Here is a 20,877-nt window from a genome sequence, read left to right as displayed (position 1 = left end):
GTGCATCTGGAAATCAATACAAACTTTCAAAAGGCATAACTTTGAATTGATCAATCGGAATGATTTTTGAAACCAGATTTCTAAAAAATAACATTCCTTTGATTATGTTTGGTCTATATTCAACCATTATTTGATTTGGCACCAGTGGAATGTTGGGGGTTTTAACTGTCAGCAACACCGACATGGGACATCATTATATGTTCAATTGGGCTGTAATATTGGTCTAGGGACGAATGTAACAGTATATGAATGGTATATTATTAATGTATGTTTACAATAATAAATAATAATTTGTACTTGTAAATACATAGGCGTACAAGCCAGGGGGCAGGGGGGGCAGCTGCCCCCCTAACTTTCGGGCAAGCTGACTTTTCGGGCAGAAGGGTAAAGTGAAAAAAAAATTTATTTCATCTACTTGGCAAAATAAAGTGCCCGAAATCTAATAAAACACTAATTTTACGGGCTGGAATAGCAGTAAAACGCATTTGCGGCCGTCAAATATTCCAAAATTTTCTTCAGGGGTCCATACAAGGTCAGTTCTACTTCTTCATCTCTCGAAGAAAACCAGTGCCGCTGTCTGTAAACCTGAAATTTTTTCGGGCATTTCTAGTTTTTCTTCCCTAACTGTCATTGAGCCCTAATAAAACACTAATTTTACTTTCCTTTTAATTGAATACCACAAATTTGTACTGAGTTGACAATGGATTAAAACATTTTGTCTGGAGCCACTCTACTTTGTGCGACATTTTTCGAGCATCGATTATTATTTGTGAATGCAGCTGCAACTGTCTGATTGGATGGTTGGAATTTAGAATGGGATTTCGGTTACAAAACCATTGGATACTTTTGGAGTTGCTAACACGGACTAGAATAGCAGAAAACGCATTTGCGGTGGTTAGATTTTCAAAATTTTCTCCGGGAGGGGGAGGCCCACCCATACCCCGCGACAATTGATTGGAATAGCAGGAAAACGCGTACGCGGCTGTTAAATTTTCAAAATTATCTCCAAACGGTCCCGTCTCTGTGGACTGTAAATGATTGATCTTTTGATTGGAATCTTAATTAGGCTATATTAGACCACTTTGAAGTTGCTTTGTTCACGGGCTGAAATAGCAGGAAAATATGTTTGCAGCCGTCAAATATTCAAAAATTTTCTTGGGGGGGCGGGGGGTACAATACAAGGGGAGCAGAGCTCTGCTTCTTCGCCTCTTGAGGAAGATCGGTGTCGCTGTCTGTACACCCGAAATTATTTCGGGTTCTGCCCCCCTAACTGTCATTGGGCCCGTACGCCTATGTGTAAATAACAATAGTGTCAACTGAATATATGTATATAAACTATTGGCTTAAACCCAAATAACCTTTTAGAGCTTTTGTGTTTTTATCCAGACCACCAATGGTAACGAAAATTGATCAGTTATTTATCAATTTAACAGTGATTATTATAAAAGTTTAAATAAATATAAACTATATATTTTTCTAACTCGTTGGTACTTGGTTTGAAAAGTTATCAAATTTATTCCCTCCCAATACGTGGTTACACATAGGCCAAGTTCACATTAATAAATTGTTTTCTATTTTTGTCAAGCAAATCTGAAACCTTATTTACCACTCCAGTACACTTAATACATTGTCTTATTAGGAGTTCAAATATTTAACAAGTTTTTGTCGTCGCCTACCCTCACCGATTTCACAGATTTTTGGTTTAGTCTAACATGTGTAAGCCTACTATTTTAATATAAAGCACTATCCATGTTTAAAATAAACCTTCATGAAGAATGGCAGATAAAGAAAGCAAAATTATTGTTACTTTATGAAATACATAGAAATCTATGTATAACATTATAAATGGCTTTAAGTTTTTATTGGAATAATGTTTGGACTAAATATTTTTCAAAACTGCAATGTACTTTTGATTTGTAACACTAAGCTAAATATTTATTCTTGCATGTTGAGACCTTAAACAAAAAGTTTGGAAACAGTAGGGTTATCATGATGAAATGAAAGGGGTTTTAATGTCTACTTTTCAGGATCAACTTGGCTAATAAAGATGGGCTTTCGCCATAGAGTGTGCTATAAGGAACACATAGAGCAAAACCGAGGCCTCCTGATTAGTGAGCCAAGCAACCGCTGCTCCAAACTTTGGTGAAAAAATATTTCTACAATAAATGTTTCTAATGTCTCTTGTTCCTCCTACACATTTCCTCCTACACATAATAATATGATAATTATTCGAAATTTTATAAACAGATTATATCTAAGTAGGTAAACCATTATATCATCAAATGGTGAATATACAAATTATATTTATTCATGTATATTTATATCAATTTACACAATCTTACGTCCTTATAGTATAATATCTAAATGTCACTCTGGCATTTACCATGAATACAAAGTTAGTTTGTGTTATTGACGTGTTATATTGTCGTCTGTCATTGTCTTTTAATCAGACGTCGTGATACGACTTATATATAATTATACTGTCATCACTGATCTTCAAATCATCTGTAATGAGGTACCGGTAAGTTCTTCATCAAGTCACGATCACATTCTATTCCTTAAGGGACATGCAAATATATTTTGCCTCTCAAAATTGTCACTGGATTCCAGAAATTGTTTTTCTGTGAATTCATGCTTCCAGTACAATTATTTTGAATGCAGAAAGGTAAATATGGACTTTTAGACCAAACACAATAAAAGTAAATGTATACAAAGAGGGTGGGGATGTTTCAGGACTAAATCTTATCGTTATACTCTATGGTGTGAAAGTACTTAGAGTGTGAATCAATTTAGATTCAGATACTTTCCCAGTGGCATCATTTGTGTCACTATCAAGATCAGTCTTGAAAAGTTCAATTATTTTTATCGTAATATCTCTACTTGTGTGTTGTACGAGATTAAAATGTATTGCTACCAGTTTTGGTCTGTTATGTTTAATATCAGCAAAGTGTTCTTTAATTGCTTGAAGAGCAGAGGGAATATAATCTGTAATAAAAAAAACTATTGGATTTACAGTCTGGTTAAGCCAGCAGGAAAAATGCTTTAACAGAAAATTAGCTAAAAACTTGCTGTTTTAAAAAGGCTTATTTGCATAGACTCTAAACTCCAAGCTCTTTAAACAATTTTCTCTTTATGCTTTACACAAGTAGCAACTCCAGTGAAACAGAATTACTCCGGTCCCCCTAGACTTCATATTTTCCAAAGATTATTAACTCTTTGAACCCGACTGGCCGGTTCCGGCCAAGATAATAACATCTATATCCCAGTTGGCCGTTTTTCTGGCCAAGTATGATGCATTTGGAATTACACGTGTTATGTGTAGCAAGGGCTTGCCTCGCTTCCCTTGGTGGTAACACTAGTATGATCTCAATCAAAACACGTGTTACAATGTGTTGTCTGCAGTGAGGGCTTTCCCCTGTTCACTCGCAGACACAACACAAATATTCCTGAAAATATTATTTTATGGCCATGAATGGCAAACAGACATGCAACAGTAGACCAGGCACTGGCTAGAATACTTGATAGTGGTGACGAGGACTTGAATAATGTTGATTACGGCAATGGAATAGCAATCTCTAGGTCTGGTTATTCCAGTTTATACTGACAGTATTTATTGTGCATACTCTCCAGACAAGAATATGGCCCTTGAAAAATCATGTTACATGTATATGTATTTTTCAGAACTATTTTTCCTTGCAGAATAGAACTTTTGTTGGTACTTTGGGCGATTAGCAATTTTATATTTTGTCACTGAAAGTTGTCAAATATTGCCCCACGCGCCAGGGGGAGGATCATTTACAGTATATACTCATCCAACAACACTTCCTCTGTCAAAAATGACCCAATTTATATTTAATAAAAAGTTCCACAGAGGCCAACCAGATCTACGTTAGTGGAATGTTTGCACCATGTACAGTTTTGGCTGCAAATTCTGACTAAAATTGGCAAAAATAAAAGAAAAATAATAAAAATTCTTACAAAAACAATATGTGTTGACTGAAGATCCAGAACACATAACAAGTTCTGATGTATGTTTTATACAGCACAGACAATGTATTCAGTATCTCACAAACCAGGCATATTGTCAATATCTATTGAAGGCATAAACTCTAGGTCTATTGATAGAGGTGATTCAAACATGTACACATATAGTCTCAAAATGATTTCCATGTTCAGTTTTTCTGAAATTTGATATATTAACGCTAAATACATAATTATGTTTCAAAATCGGTATCCAGGGATATCATTTATCTCTGTCTGCCTAATAATGATTTTATATTGAACGGAAATCAGAAATGTTGAAATCTGAATTCACTGGTGAGTAGTGATCATTTATCAGTGATAAAATCAATATTTTCATGTTTAATGTCATTCAGTTTTATGAGATAATTGGAAAGCTATAGATATTAAACACACAACGTTTTGTTACAACCATAAATTGAGATTTCAGTTTTTAGCACCAAATGATAAGTCATTTTATGCAAAGTCAAACAACAAAATTTTCAGCAATGACAGTTTCTGTAATTTGTCTGCGATATGACAAATATGGAAGACTAACTGTAAAAGATACCCAAATATTTTGTAAATTGGGAAGATAGAACTATAATCTAGTTTACAAAAGAAAATTTGGGACAGTTTTAAATTCAATCTTCCAAATAGTTTGCAGTTGTGACATGATAAAAACATAATATGAAGGATAAAAGGATTAAGTCTGATATACATGTAACAGGATTATGGATGTGTGAAAAAAGCAGATTAACATCTAACTTATTGCATGAAGTTTTGTCAACCGCAAATAATAAGCAAGTACATGTAATATCACAGGAAAATAGTATATCTTGGGGGTCATTTGCGGGGAACAGTTTATGCCCTTCAATTAAACTCAAGCGCTATTTTCCCCTCACAAAAAATTTGACCATTGGTAAAATAGACTTCTATTAATTGGTAGTGTTTTATATAACAGAGCTTTAAAAAATGCTAAAATTTCTATATTTCTATGAATAAAAAGCAATTAGTATGATTAAAAGCTGATTAATTTATTACCACTTTAATAACAACATATATAAACCATATTGCTTTTTATATTATTAACACGTATTGTAGCCATTCGTTTCTTTTTCTATCTGTATGTTCCAAGATCTCAAAACATTATTCAATATTTTTGCATGGTTAATTATTGGTGCCTTTTACAATTTAGTAGATTTTTTAAAATTATTTTCTTCTGTTTTTTTTTTTTGCATAGAATTGGTCTTTTATCATGTCGTTTCCAGAGCAGATCTCAAGAACCATTCCGTATTTCTTTGCAAACATTTTGTCACATAACAACAATGCTATTTAGATTTCGTTGACATTATTATTTTTTTCTTTTAAAATTTAGACTTAGTTTGATCTGGTGCTGGGCTTCTTTTCTGGAGTACATGTAGATCTGCAAATCTATTCAGTATTTTGTGAAATATTATATACACAAAAAACATGTGTCCATTTGTGCATCTGGAAAGTAGTACCAGGTGTTCAGTTTTTAAGTCAAAATCAAGAACAATCAGTAATAACCCGTAATTAAAATACAAAGGGCAGTTAAAATGATGAACTAGCAAGTGAACTGTGATTATGATATGAAAGGGCAATGAAAAACATATGAAGATCTTGAATTAGAGAATATGACTCCACTTGGTGGTCCAATGTGGGTGTCAATGAGTCAAATGGCACCGTCTGAATCCCAAGAAGTAGTGTTCTCCGGTTTCTTGTGTATATGAATCCGAAAGGACTTTGAACCTGTAAACAACATTAGGTTTAGGTGACATTAAGGATAAATACAGCATATTAAGAGTTGTGCTTTATTATTACCCAATCTATTTTGATCGTTTTATTCCACTCACAGCTAATGGTAATCTAATTAAACCTGAACCATGTTATGATTTTAGTGTTTACAGTCTAGGAAGAATTAGATTACCGTTGATATAATATGAAACAGGTATTATTAAAGGGATGGACCTCGTTGATTTAAGTAAAAGTTTCTCTGATATTTTATTTTGATTAGTGATGGGGTCAAATTAATTCTTTTCTCGAAATAGCAAAAGGTAGTAACTGTCATCTCTTGGAAGCAAAGTTGGTAATACCCTAGAAAGTGAAGAAATACCTTTTCTAAAAGGTACAGTTTAAATTAGGTACAGCCATGTGAAAGATTTCTACACAGAATTAACCAGTTTTATTAACTGAAATATATCATAAACATGTATATATACAGGTACAATTTTATGGATACACAATTACTGAGTTTAATACTAAGCAACGAGGATACTCTCCTTTTTATCAAGCATCGCTTAGTATTAAACTCAGTAATTGTGTATCCATAAAATTGTACCTTATGTTAATATGTTCAATTACTAAATGCCAATCAAAGAAGATGTATACTAGATTGGTTAAACTTACACCATGGATAAGGTCCATGCTTACACATGGTGTTCCTCAAGGTTCGGTTCTGGAGCCCTGTCAGTCTAAAAATTCAAATTTCACCAATATACAATCATCTTATTTGTCAGATTACCAAAAATCTAAATAATTTAATAGTTACTGATATAAAAATGATTGATCTTCAGAAGGTATTAATATTTTTGTAAAACCATGAGATTTAATACTGGATGATATTCCAGTTGATTGGTGGTAAACTGATAGTTTTATGACATTAGTTATTCAGTAACCTCAAAGGTTTTGTGCTACTTGATCTTAGCATGATCCAGATAGGCTTACTGATTTCTTTCAGATTTGTCATCAGTAGATAGAATTGAATATGAAATGTTTTGAATCTGTTTGGAACTAGAGTCCATACAATCAGACAATAATGTTCTATTGTTGAAAAAACTTTTGATCATATTGAATTTGGTTTTTCTATTATGTTTAGCATTAACAGTTAGCATAGATTAATAATAAATGTATGTGTTACATACTGTCTTGTTTTAATATGTATTCTGATAAAATGCATTTGTTTGGGGTGTTTTTGTATGGTCTGTGTTTATTACAGTTGGTAATGATGAAAATAAAAACCATAGCAACCACTTAAAACAGCTTAGATTAATTTACATAAGAAACAATAAATCAGAAAGATTTCTGTAATGAAATAGCACTTGTTCAGAACCGAACAATAATTGCCATATTCTATAGTTGATAAGCACCTGTATTGACATGAACCTTATGGAATGGCTTGTTAGTTTACCCACCCTTTCTTTAACTATTGATCCGTCTGTGAGGAAGCAAGTTTATTTGTATGTTGAAATCTTCATAATTAAAAGTAACAATGATCTGAACAAATTCGTTGATTATATTGAGGGATCGATACAAATTTTACATGTTTCTAGAAAATATAAAAGCCCATTATAGAAAAAGTCAATGAAGAAGATAATTTCTTTGTACTTATTTTGCGGACTGTTTCCTGCTTTATGAATGTATTGGATATAAATACAGTTCTATTATAGAATACACAGGAAGACGTAACTTGGATTAAGTGTTATCTTCCTGAAGGGCATCTACTGTTTAATAGTGTCTTCTGCACCAAGTTTTATTCTCCACAAATTTACTGTGAAACTTGCCTCAATTCTGCTAATCTCATGACATGTAATAATGTAGACTGTCAATAGCACAATACTCTTTTATTTTTTAAGGTCTCGTTGTAAGACTGTATATATTGTGCAGAGCTGGAATTTATCATACAGAGTGGGTCAAAATTATGTCATTGATTGGCTTCACGATACTGACCGAAAGCAAGCCTCCATTTGGTTGCTACTGCTAATAAAAATAGTCCCTTAGATGATTGACATGGCGGCAATTAAATTTTGTAAATTATTTTTCTCTTTAATAGCATTTCGATTCCATACTGTAAAATTTATTTCTGAATGATACATAGTCAGCTTGAAATAAAAACCAAATGGGTGCTGAACTGATTTCTGCTGGAGATGTGATTTCAGTATTTTTATCCTGTCATCTTTATTTGCTTCAATGATTATCTGTATTCTCTGTGGCATATTTTCCTGTTAAAATTTTTCTAAGAAATTTAACACAATAAAGTTAAGACAACTTTGATGATTGTCCCTTGTTATTAGTAGTAAATATATTCTGTATTTATGTTTTGAAATTGTATTCAGAAATGTAGATAATGTGTCATTCTCAAATATAAAATTTTAAAATTGAGTTTCTTAATGTGGGAGTAGTTTATATTGCTGTTGTGAAATAGATTGGTTAAAATAAAGGGTTAGAATAAAAGATGGTCACCTGCCTAATGTTGCAGGCTTTCTCTAGGTCCTCCATTTTCCTACTATTGCTAAAGACCCCTAGGTGCAAGCTAATTATTGACATAAAACTGTACCATAAATTAGTCTCAAATCCTCATTTCTCTCTATGAACAAGCACAAAAGTCAAAAAATTTTACACACACAAGTTCAAAGTATGGTTTGACACACTGACAAATTTTGCAATTTATTTAATACAGATACACACATGTTCTTACAAAATCATGTCACTTGCATATTCTGTGCTTTGTAATATAAAATCCTGATTTGGTGCATTTTTTCTCTTTTCAGATTATTTTAGTTCAGTTGCAAAAATTGTGAAGCAGTAGGTCTACAAAGAATTGAGTGCTGACTATCGTAATGGAAAGATGTGGTGAATTAAGTGTTCAAGTATTGATTCGTTTAATTCCCACATGAATTTTAAAACTGTGTTGCTGAATAACTAAAAGTGTTACTGATAAAGTATATAACTACTGTCATTCACTCATCATAAGTTGACCAACTAGCTGATCAGTTCATCATCATGGGCAGACGGGTAAATATAGATCATCTCTCTGATGCAGAATGTGAGAGAATCCTTCAGGTTATCCAAAAAGATTTTGATTTAAGACAGAAGGAAAAGGCCAGACTTGGGTATGTATTTTTACTGTCTTCTTGATTTATAGTTTAGTTCGATTGTAATGAATTAAATCAATAAGTGAATTGAAGATATGTTTCTGATTCTCAGACAATCCTTCCCAAAAACCTGATGTGGGAGGGGGTTTATATTATTGTGTTTTATTTTGTCAAAGGATCAATACTGGGCTAAATGACAACTTACAAACATCATATTTAAAGGCATTACATTTATCCCCTCAACCTGTTTATAGGATAATATGATTATCCAGTATCATTTATGATTTCCAGTAAAATTTATCAGGGTTGAATACTTGATAAATGAACCTACTGTACACATTGAGGTAATTAATGAGATTGTTTTTAATTTTTGAAAGTGACTGAAATTAGGGCTGTACGATATTCTCGATATAGTCATTTATCACGTTATGGTATTTTCAGACCCAACTACGATATCATTTGGCCAAAAATCGTCAATATAGTGGTTTATCGAATATCGCCAAAGACTTCAAATATCAAAAAAATTTATCATAAAAACAGATAATAAATACACTATACAGCAGCGGAAATTATCCGACGGCAATAAACTATAATAAAACTAATATTTTGAGAATCGTTAAATGTTGAAAACACTTGGGCGGTGTCCGCAGCCGTTTTTCACTGCATCGTGTATGCGTTACTTTTAGTCGACAATAAATTGTCAGTTGTTACTACATGTAAAGCTTAGACCTAATAAACGCCTGAAATTTCCCACTACCGCGGTTAATTACAAGGCTATAAATAGGTTATCATATTTTTAAAAAACGAAAACTCTACGAAACTTAATTTCTGAAAGCAAGAATAAAACGATCTATAAATATATTACTGTCACTGTTAGGCCAGGAATACCGCAGCCAATCGAATGCTTGAATGGAAGATAGTCCGGATCATTTAGTATTTGTTAAACTGTTTGAACTTACAATACAAGACTTGAAGACCGCATCTACTTACTTCCGCTGCACTTGATATTTGAGAATTTTCTTACACAAGGTCACAAGCAGATGCTTTTTATACGCCCACATTGAAATGTGGTCGTATATTGTCGTTGCCCCCGTCCGTCCGTCTGGCGTCCACAATTGCTTGTGGATGCTCTAGAGGCTAAAGTTAATATCCGATTGACTTTAAATTTATACACAGTGTTTAAGGTCATGAGACGAAGAAGCCTATTGATTTTCAGCGATTTCCGATAATTACTGCCAGAGTTATGGCCCTTGATCACTTCAAAAAATCTTGTGGACGCTCTAGAGGCCAAAGTTAATATCCGATTGACTTTAAATTTATACACAGTGTTTAAGGTCATGAGACGAAGAAGCCTATTGATTTTCAGCGATTTCCGATAATTACTGCCAGAGCTATGGCCCTTGATCACTTCAAAAAATCTTGTGGACGCTCTAGAGGCCAAAGTTAATATCCGATTGACTTTAAATTTATACACAGTGTTTAAGGTCATAAGACGAAGAAGCCTATTGATTTTCAGCGATTTCCGATAATTACTGCCAGAGTTATGGCCCTTGATCACTTCAAAATACCGCAGCCAATCGAATGCTTGAATGGAAGATAGTCCGGATCATTTAGTATTTGTTAAACTGTTTGAACTTACAATACAAGACTTGAAGACCGCATCTACTTACTTCCGCTGCACTTGATATTTGAGAATTTTCTTACACAAGGTCACAAGCAGATGCTTTTTATACGCCCACATTGAAATGTGGTCGTATATTGTCGTCGCCCCCGTCCGGCGTCCACAATTGCTTGTGGATGCTCTAGAGGCCAAAGTTAATATCCGATTGACTTTAAATTTATACACAGTGTTTAAGGTCATGAGACGAAGAAGTCTATTGATTTTCAGCAATTTCCGATAATTACTGCCAGAGTTATGGCCCTTGATCACTTCAAAAAATCTTGTGGACGCTCTAGAGGCCAAAGTTAATATCCGATTGACTTTAAATTTATACACAGTGTTTAAGGTCATGAGACGAAGAAGCCTATTGATTTTCAGTGATTTCCGATAATTACTGCCAGAGTTATGGCCCTTGATCACTTCAAAAAATCTTGTGGACGCTCTAGAGGCCAAAGTTAATATCCGATTGACTTTAGATTTATACACAGTGTTTACGGTCATGAGACGAAGAAGCTTATTGATTTTCAGCGATTTCCGATAATTACTGCCAGAGTTATGGCCCTTGATCACTTCAAAATACCGCAGCCAATCGAATGCTTGAATGGAAGATAGTCCGGATCATTTAGTATTTGTTAAACTGTTTGAACTTACAATACAAGACTTGAAGACCGCATCTACTTACTTCCACTGCACTTGATATTTGAGAATTTTCTTACACAAGGTCACAAGCAGATGCTTTTTATACGCCCACATTGAAATGTGGTCTGTATTGTCGTCGCCCCCGTCCGTGCGTCCACAATTGCTTGTGGATGCTCTAGAGGCTAAAGTTAATATCCGATTGACTTTAAATTTATACACAGTGTTTAAGGTCATGAGATGAAGAAGCCTATTGATTTTCAGCGATTTCCGATAATTACTGCCAGAGTTATGGCCCTTGATCACTTCAAAAAATCTTGTGGACGCTCTAGAGGCCAAAGTTAATATCCGATTGACTTTAAATTTATACACAGTGTTTAAGGTCATGAGACGAAGAAGCCTATTGATTTTCAGCGATTTCCGATAATTACTGCCAGAGTTATGGCCCTTGATCACTTCAAAAAATCTTGTGGACACTCTAGAGGCCAAAGTTAATATCCGATTGACTTTAAATTTATACACAGTGTTTAAGGTCATGAGAAGAAGAAGCCTATTGATTTTCAGCAATTTCCGATAATTACTGCCAGAGTTATGGCCCTTGATCACTTCAAAAAATCTTGTGGTGGCTCTAGAGGAAAAATTTAAAATCCGATTGACTTTAGATTTATTCACAGTGTTTAAGGTCATGAGACGAAGAAGCCTATTGATTTTCCGCAATTTCTGATAATTACTTCCAGAGTTATGGCTCTTGATCACTTCAAAAAAATCTTGTGGACTCTCGAGAGGCCAAAGTTATTATATCCTATTGACTTTAAATTTATACACAGTGCTTAAGGTCATGAGACGAAGAATCCTATTGATTTTCAGCAATTTACGATAATTACTGCCAGAGTTCTGGCCCTTGATCACTTTGAAAAAACTTGTGGACGCTCTAGAGTCTAAAGTTAATATCCGATTGACTTTAAATTTTATACACAGCGTTTAAGGTCATGAGATGAAGAAGTCTATTCATTTTCAGTGATTTTCGATAATTACTGCCAGAGTTATGGCCCTTGATCACTTCAAAAAACCTTGTGGATACTCTAAAGACTAAAGTTAATATCTGATTGACTTTAATGTTATACACAGTGTTTGAGGTCAAGAGGCGAAGAATCCTATTGATTTTCAAAGGTTTCTGATAATTACTGCCAAAGTTATGGCCCTTGATCACTTTGAAAAATCTTGCGGACGGTCTAGAGGCCAAAGTTAATATCCAAATGACTTCAGATTGATACACAGAGTTTAAGATCTTGAGACGAACAAGTATATTGATTTTCAATGAATTTTTATGACTTGGAACAGCTAAATCCATGATACAGTATTAAAAGTTTTGTATACAAAACATTAGCATGGGGCAGAACTTTATAAAAACCAAATAAATTCTAATGGTTTTCTGAGTTGTTGCTCTTAATCAGATTTTAGTGTATTATAAATGTTGCATTACCGAAAAAAGTAAAAATATGCGACAACTCTTGTTGACTGCCCGGACGATTTAGCTGCTGTGGCGTATGTTTCGTTGCCTGGCAACCTATCTTTAAACATCAGCGGTTGTATTTAATCTTTATCCAAAAAGGATGTTGTTTTGTTCATTTTAATAAATCTATATTATAAAAAAAGCAAAATTTAAAGTGTATGAATAAAGCAATTCTTACTCACACTGTAGTCAGCTTTAATGCATTTATATTTAATTTATTTAATAGCAAAGTGACATTATTATTAAATATCGTGATATTTAACTATATCGTTGGAAAAAATGCCAATATCGATATCGTCCCTTTTTGCAATATCGTACAGGCCTAACTGAAATGAAGACCAGAATAATTTTTTTTGTTTTATATATGGCCTAAATTAGACACATTCTCATTTCATAATTTCTTTGAAATGTTACGTACATTCACTTTGTTTTGCTTTGAAATGTCCAGTAGTTCTAATTATTAGATCACAAAACAAAATAGGTGGAAAGTTAAGGTAATTGTGACCAGCAAGACAGATTTTCTATTTACACTTTTAGGTGGATCAAAAACACTGTGTGAATTCAGATCTAAAGATGAGACAGACATTGACATTGTGAATAAAGACTTGTGAAAGGAAGCTGTGAATAATGATTACTATTATTTTATGGCAACCTATCTTTACATTATTTAACCAAGTCTATTTTTCAGTATATTAAACTTCTCATTAGTTGCAGTTGTCGAGCAATCTTTTGCCACTATGATTTTTTGTTATCATTTAATGTTGATGAAGTGTTATTTCCTGCAGGATTGTGACAACTTGATTACAGAATAACAACTCACTTTACAACAACCCATCATTATTGATTTCATTTCTACATGTTCCACATTCCTCAATTACCTTCGTTCATGGAAACTTTTTTCTTATTTGATGGTAAAATAAAAGAGATTTAACTCAAATTGTTGAAGGATGTTCAACTTTGCATACATGTAGGCCTCATTAAGCAGATGGTGAATACGTTGCTCTCCTGCAAATGTTGCAATTTATTAAAAGTGAAAAATGTATTCCACTGAAAAAAATTGAAGTTAATCCAATATATGTTTTCATGGCAAGAAGACTACTGTGGATGTGTGCATACCCTATTCAGAATCAGAACGTCCCATGTTTGACGTAGCCCGAGAAGAATCGTATCCATCAGAGATTCTGTTTCGCCTGTATGACAGACACATTGTCCTACATGGATTTTCAAAATTAAAAAAAATATTGAATGTATTGAGGTGATAACTATAACAAATCTTGATTATTGTTGATAGTATTAAACACCTACCTTGATTGACTACTTAACCTCTTGACTACTCGACGATTTAACCTGTCTTGATTGACAATTCTGAATTCAAACTGGTTGAACTAAATAAAGTGAACAAGATATTATATTTGGTATTGAGCACTGGTTAATTTTTAAAGATGATAATACACTACAAATATAATGAGAAAGAAATGACTGACACTATAATATATACTCCATGGACATGGGATTCACATTAGACGTAAAAAATCTGTTCTTTATTCTACAGACCCAGACAGCAATTAGTTTAACGTTCAGTATTTAGATTTTTTTTTTTAAACATTCTTGTATAATATCTTAAATTAAATTAAATACAACTTGCTTAAAAAAAGAAACCAACAAAATTTCTCACTACCTAAATGTCAGTTAATTAGATTAAATAGCAAATTTTGCTATTATAGTCCTGATGACATTTGTAAATTCTCAATGATTTTGGCACCAGTTTCTGCTTGCTTGGCATTTACTAAATGGGATAAACAATAAAGAGATAGGTTTCATAATTTTGAGGAAATAAAAAATCAATTTTTTATCCTACATTTTCTAGTATCCTTCAGTTTGATAGTAACTACAGTTAGAATTGACATTTGAAATGCTTATTTATTTATTAAAATATCATGAAATATACATTGATTACCGGTAGTAATTAAATAATGTACATGTATATTTTATTAAACAAAACAACTAGTAATATATATACGCGATGTTTCAAAGTGTATTCTCTAAACGTTATTGAGCTAATACAGCATTACAGATCTGAGGTAAATAACATGATGCTATAGTAGCTTGATAACATGGATAGAATACTTTTTCAAAAAGTTGCCTAAATATAAAAGCTGTGTTTGATAATTATATGTTTTTATTACTCTGTCCAGTGACTAATTAGATAAATGCCATTAAAATATTAAAATTTATCACCCAATAATACATTCTACAGTAGATATCGCTTGTGTGATATATTTCATAAACTACTGCGATATCTCCTTAGGAGATATCGCTTTACATGAATTTGATTGGTCAGTTGAAAAGGAACTACATTTTTTATTTTCAAAGAACAGTTTATTTCTTATAAAAAGTAACTTTTTTTTTTAAAAAAATGAACTATTGTTATTCAATTGACCTTGATGGAAACACTGGGTCAATATAAAGGACTTTGCAATGATTGAATTGCTGTCAAAAAATGATATAAAAAAAGACTGGTAGGAGATTCTCTATATATTTTACCAAATTTTAATGACAAGAACAAAGAAACAAAATTTATATCGGTATCAAAACTACTAATTGCACAGGTATATATTTCCCATATAGGGGCAGTGTTGTAACGAAGAACTCAAAATAAAACAGAATACATTTCACGAATAATGCAAAATGGCAAGTGCAAATCTATATCAGTGCCATTTAGTGGTGTCCATAAAAAGTATACAAAAAAAACAAACAATATTTGTATCGATGTTTTAATCAGATTGCCTTGGTTCTGTTCTATTTTTCAGTCAACTTGAAGAAAAAGTAGAACAAGAGGAGACAAAGACAACTATTCTTGCAGAAAAAAAGAAATTTAATGAAAATTGTTGTATTCGATGTTTTCAGACATTTGGCTTCATTTTTAACAGACGTCAACTTTGTAGATTCTGTGAATTTTATGTTTGTAAAGGTTGCAGAACCTACTTTTCGGAGTTTCGAGGCTACGCTTGTAATTTTTGTCTTGAACAACGGTATGTATAATTTATCATGAAATTTAAGATAAATATAATTTGCGCTGTCAAGTGTTAATTGATAGGTTTTATTTTTTTTTGTCAGTCTGTCCTCTCAGCTCACATTGGATTTTTTCTTTTCAAGTGTTAGTCGTGGTTTAATTTTAAATTTTAAACAGGATTTAGACTTCGTGTTTTTTTTTAAATAAAATATTATATTTCTGTTCAGATAATAGTGATATAATATCTTAAAGTAGCTAAGTCTCTAACTCAATATCATCCAAAGCCTTACACGTGGAAAACACAAATTATTTGCCAATTCAAATCAACATTAATGTTGTGATCTTACCGGGAAACTGTAGGCTTCTGATATCCAATATTTAAGACAAAATAAACATTTTACCATTGGTACACGAATCGTGTACCATAGTGCGTTTCAGCATCATTTGTAACAAGTGACCAGGAAGAACGAGGCTAGACATATTCCACACCTCATGTCAAATAGTGACACCTGGAGAGCAAGCGCAATAGACTGGAATAACCAGACGCTAAAAAATTTTATTCGGTTGAGACTCATGACCGTATTTCGCTGGACGTAACTGAAACGGAAACAATTGAATGTAAATCAGTTTATATACAATCAGATTACATTATTATATGCGTTGCGACCCATTTAGATTAATTTCTAGGCCCCAAATATTTGCGATTTAGCTCCTTTAAAGATGATCTTCCCAGACATATTTTGACCTGTGAACATGATCATGATATAAGAAGAAGTTATTAAAATCCTATCTGACTAATTGAAGTTACGTTAGCCAGACAACTTGCTACTGGTTAATTTCCTAGTGGCCCTGACCAATCTACATCTATGTTTATAACTTTTAACAGCGATGTTTTTTTTTACATCCTGTAACTAAAACCTAAATAAAATGTATAAGTAGAAATATTTCAATATTATTTTATACATCCTGTAACTAAAACCTAAACTTAAATATTTCAACAATGTACAAAAAAAACTGCTGAATTGTTGTTTACTGCTGATGTTCACCTACCATGAAATATAAACGCTAATCTATGTTATAATTTTTGATGGTCTCCGGATATAACAGGATTCGTTAATTTTTCTACAACAAATTTTGGATTTCTCATGTTATAACAAAAAAAAATAGGTGTGCAATGACAGTATACATGAATATTGGTTTGTTAGCCTTTAAAGTTAGTACGATAGTTCAGAGTGACATGTATTGATATTTGGCTTTCACATGATAATTTTTCCAATCATTGCCATGTTAGTACTTTCTAACGCTTTGAATATTCACATATGTCTATAAAAAGGAAAAACACAATGTCTGTTTAAGCATTTCTTAGGTGCTGAACAACTCAAATCACAGATCTGCTGACACATAAAAGATCTCTTGACAGTTGAAATTCGATATTAGAGTAGGCTGTAGTGCTGCTGTCAGGGCAAAATTTCCCGCATAACACACTGTATGGCGTATGGCCATCTTCATTAGCCCAGTTCGGAGCAGAACAGTAGGACGTTAAATCCCATTACATTTCATTTTAAAAAATATAAGTGAATAGGATGCAGTAACAAGTAAAAATGCTTATACATGTTTTCAGTCTCCGACAAAATCTCCCCCGGCCTATACAAAAAGAACTCAGGCTGGTGGTGTGAAATATCAATTTATTATATAAAATGACTAAAACATGACTATTCAAATTGGCAACAATTAATAATTACCCTAACTCTGTTCCTTAACCAGTGGACTTAATTCACACTAAAAGAGGCAATATGAATAACAATATCCAACCCCTGATGTTGTTAGAGAGTGAGTTCACTAATATAAAATCACAAAAACACTATCAACGTAGCTTGCTGCTTGAAAAATGTTTCCTCAAATGCATTCACCGGAAGTTGAGATTCCCATGCACTTGTATGCCGGTCAAGTGCCTGTATTGCCCTGTATGCAACTAAACCTCATTGCATCAGCACAAAGATTACGTATGTAACCTCTATTTCCGTATATAAAACTACTTCCATTATTATGCCCACATTGCAACGTTATCTTGTATTTCTACCAGACATGTCTGTTTGTTTGTCTGTCCTTCTGTCTGTCTGACCAACCGCCTGTCACTCATTGTCTCGGCGATTCATAAATTATAATGAAGAAAAGGTCTGTGGAATTTTCAACAATTTCTGAAAATGTGCTGAGTTGTCATCTTAATAATTTGTAGATTATCTAGAGAAGAGGTGTCAAACATGCGGCCCACAGGCCAGATCCAGCCCACCAAGGCTTTGAATGTTGCCCATGGAACAAATTTCAACAAATTGACGTATCGATAATTCTTAGAAACTAGTGGTGGAAATCATTTATTATTGTTTTCCGGTTTCAGTAAAATGAAATGTCGCTTTAAATAAAAGAGTAATTGTGTTCCATATTATGTTTTTGTGTTTATTATGTGTGTTAATGCAATTACTTGAGTATAATATGAATGGTTATCCGGTGACTTGTCACAACAATTAAATTGGAGATATATTGTCAACCCCACATGGAAACTAAAAGTTTTTATTTTTTTTAAATCACAGAGCATCAAATATTTGCACAGAACTAGGATAAAGGTTGACAACAATCTTTTACTCTAAATTATCCAGTTTTATTCTCCAAAATATATCGGGGGACATCTTAAACAGATATTTGGTCAACATTGTATTTAAGACTTTATTTCTTTGGTAGAATTATTTCTTACATAATCTCGTGAAAACTTCAGAAAAAAATTAATTTCAGTGGATCTTTTGTAAATGTAATGGCCATTTTATTTATCAAGTTGAATCCATTTATGAATACCTCAAGTGATTTCCTTTTTCGGCAGTTAAATTGTGAAGAAATTCCTGTCTTAGACATTGTTTTACTGGTTAATTTGGACAAAGTCTAGTAATTACTTTCACTGATCTAATGATGGGAGAATGCAGTGCCTCTTTTTATAGCTATTCTCTTTCTCTCACTTCCCTGGTTCTCTGTGACAATTTTTATTGACCTCTTTTTGTTCAAAGAATTGTTTGAATTTCCATTTTCTGCCAGGTTTTGGTAAATATTAATGTTTATCGGGTAGAAAGATGAGAAAGTAAATATACATGAATTAGCCTATTAAAATGATGTCACTGCTTAAATATTCCTTTGACCAGGCCTAGCAAAAAAAAAAAAACCTGAAATTTTTATATTATGATTGTTACATGTTGGACTTTTATGTGGTTATAAAGATTAAGATCATTGGAATGTTTCCAAAAATGTTTTAGCTCAAGAAATATCATGGATTTGATGAGGAGATAATTACTTCATTGCCAGTCAATCCTGTATCTTTATGTGCCATATTTCAAATAGACTGTATTACGATATCATACATTATGAGTCCATGTAATGAATTTGTGGAATAAGAATTCTTACAGTCTTTATGGATTGTCTGGAAACTTCTCATCATTGTTACAAAAATACTAAAGTTTTGCACTTCATATTTTGAAACTTTCAGTAAAATAATTTGCAATTTATGAGCTCAAAATTTCAAGTACTTGAAAATTTAAAGTTAATGGTTTTACAGTTTTCATTGAATATATTGAAACTTTAATAGTTGTTACCCACATACGAAAGATGTTTTTCAGACTGTTTCATTCAGGTTCATTGCTGATCAAGAAGCTTGAATTCAATTGACTCGATGTTTGTCTATGAGGCTATCAAATATATAAATCTGTATCTAAGGTCAAATTGAGTTTGAGTTTCATTAGTATCCACAAATTTCTGCAAAATATTTTTATTTACAGATCATATCCCATTTTAATTAAAATAACACATTAGATCAAATCAACATATTTCGATAGTCTATATTGAAACAAATAGATTGAAATACTATCGGTGCTTACTATATTGGTACCAAAAAATATCCATGGCCCTCATCTACTCATTTTATGGCCCTCAACCATTTTTTCTTTTATTTTAGTGATTTAAAGAGACAATCTTGTGAATGGTTCTATTCAAGTGTTAGTAGAAAGTTTAAACGTTTCGGAAGTGCTAAGGTTGTAAGAACCTTCTACAAGAGAAAGAGTTATTGTAAGTCATTTATATATTATAATTAAATCTGTCCATATTACTAAATGAATTCACCCCAAATCCTTATAAGAATCCAAATAATGTAAATATCAGTTTGTTTCTACCAGTGAATTAGTTCATTACTTTCAGTGAACATGGTCTTTTAAGCATTTTCTTGAAGACTAAAGGGAGATAATTTATGAGGGTTATTATTGGTTGTCTCCCTTGACACATCATTTCATAAAGCTGCATTTTGGACTTTTTGGTAGATTTTCTTTTTTTCTTCTGTAGAAAAAAAAAGTTGTTGTGACTATTTAAAATTAACTACAAAATTTTTATCATGTATTTACTTTGTTGGTTTTTATTTTTAAATCATTGTAAAATAAAGCCAATTGTGATGATGTTCCTTTTCAAAAAATGGCAAACTCTGCATACCAATAGGTGAATTCCATTTGTTTTTAAAGATTACACCAATAAAATCATACTTTTTGAAACTATTTTAATACTGGATAGTGAAAATTTTTTGGGAAATTTGAAATGACTGGGATATCCGTTAATTCGGGGTTATTTTTTAAAATTAATTTTAACTAGATTTTTATTTCATATTTTAGCTGATAGTGAGCTGGACAGTGGGTATGACCCTTCACATAGTAGTTCATTAAATATTCTCACTCCCAAGAAATTTCGACCTAGTGTTCAAGGTGTTTTCGATACTGTTAACAACAATAACAACAACAATGACATTGAAAGTCGGGATAATGGTAAGATTTCACTACATAATAACACACAGCATGCAAACATAAAAACTTCTTATACAGAAGGGGGGTTGGATGGCCGAGTGGTTAGAACGTGCGCGTTGTATCATAAGGCCTGTCATTGACTCAACAAGGAGTAGGGTCGCCTGTCCAACCTCGTGGGTTTTCTCCGGGTCCTCTGGTTTCCTCCCACTTCTAATAATGTATACATTTATAATTATGTTACTTGACATTCACCAAGTCAGACAGAGCATGATACGGTTATATTACCCAGGTCTCAAGAATGAAATTGAAGCCTGATTACCTCTGTTTAATTCATAAAAAGG

General features: G+C 32.7%; 1 protein-coding gene across 1 annotated transcript in view; it reads left to right on the top strand.

The window, feature by feature from the left end:
* LOC126831637 (rab effector MyRIP) overlaps positions 1-20,877 on the top strand; it is a 95,768-nt gene that overhangs the window by 18,036 nt on the left and 56,855 nt on the right. Inside the window, exons 2-5 of the mRNA XM_050562232.2 lie at positions 8,571-8,912; positions 15,514-15,735; positions 19,708-19,817; positions 20,408-20,557. Coding sequence (XP_050418189.2) covers positions 8,803-8,912; positions 15,514-15,735; positions 19,708-19,817; positions 20,408-20,557 — 592 coding nt within the window. The 5' untranslated portion in view covers positions 8,571-8,802. The remainder of the gene's footprint in view (positions 1-8,570; positions 8,913-15,513; positions 15,736-19,707; positions 19,818-20,407; positions 20,558-20,877) is intronic.

The sequence above is a fragment of the Patella vulgata genome, chromosome 9 (genome assembly GCF_932274485.2).
Source record: "Patella vulgata chromosome 9, xgPatVulg1.2, whole genome shotgun sequence".
NCBI classification, from domain to species: domain Eukaryota; kingdom Metazoa; phylum Mollusca; class Gastropoda; family Patellidae; genus Patella; species Patella vulgata.
Note: the sequence above shows the minus strand (reverse complement) of the source record. Positions and strands in the feature narration are given on the sequence as shown.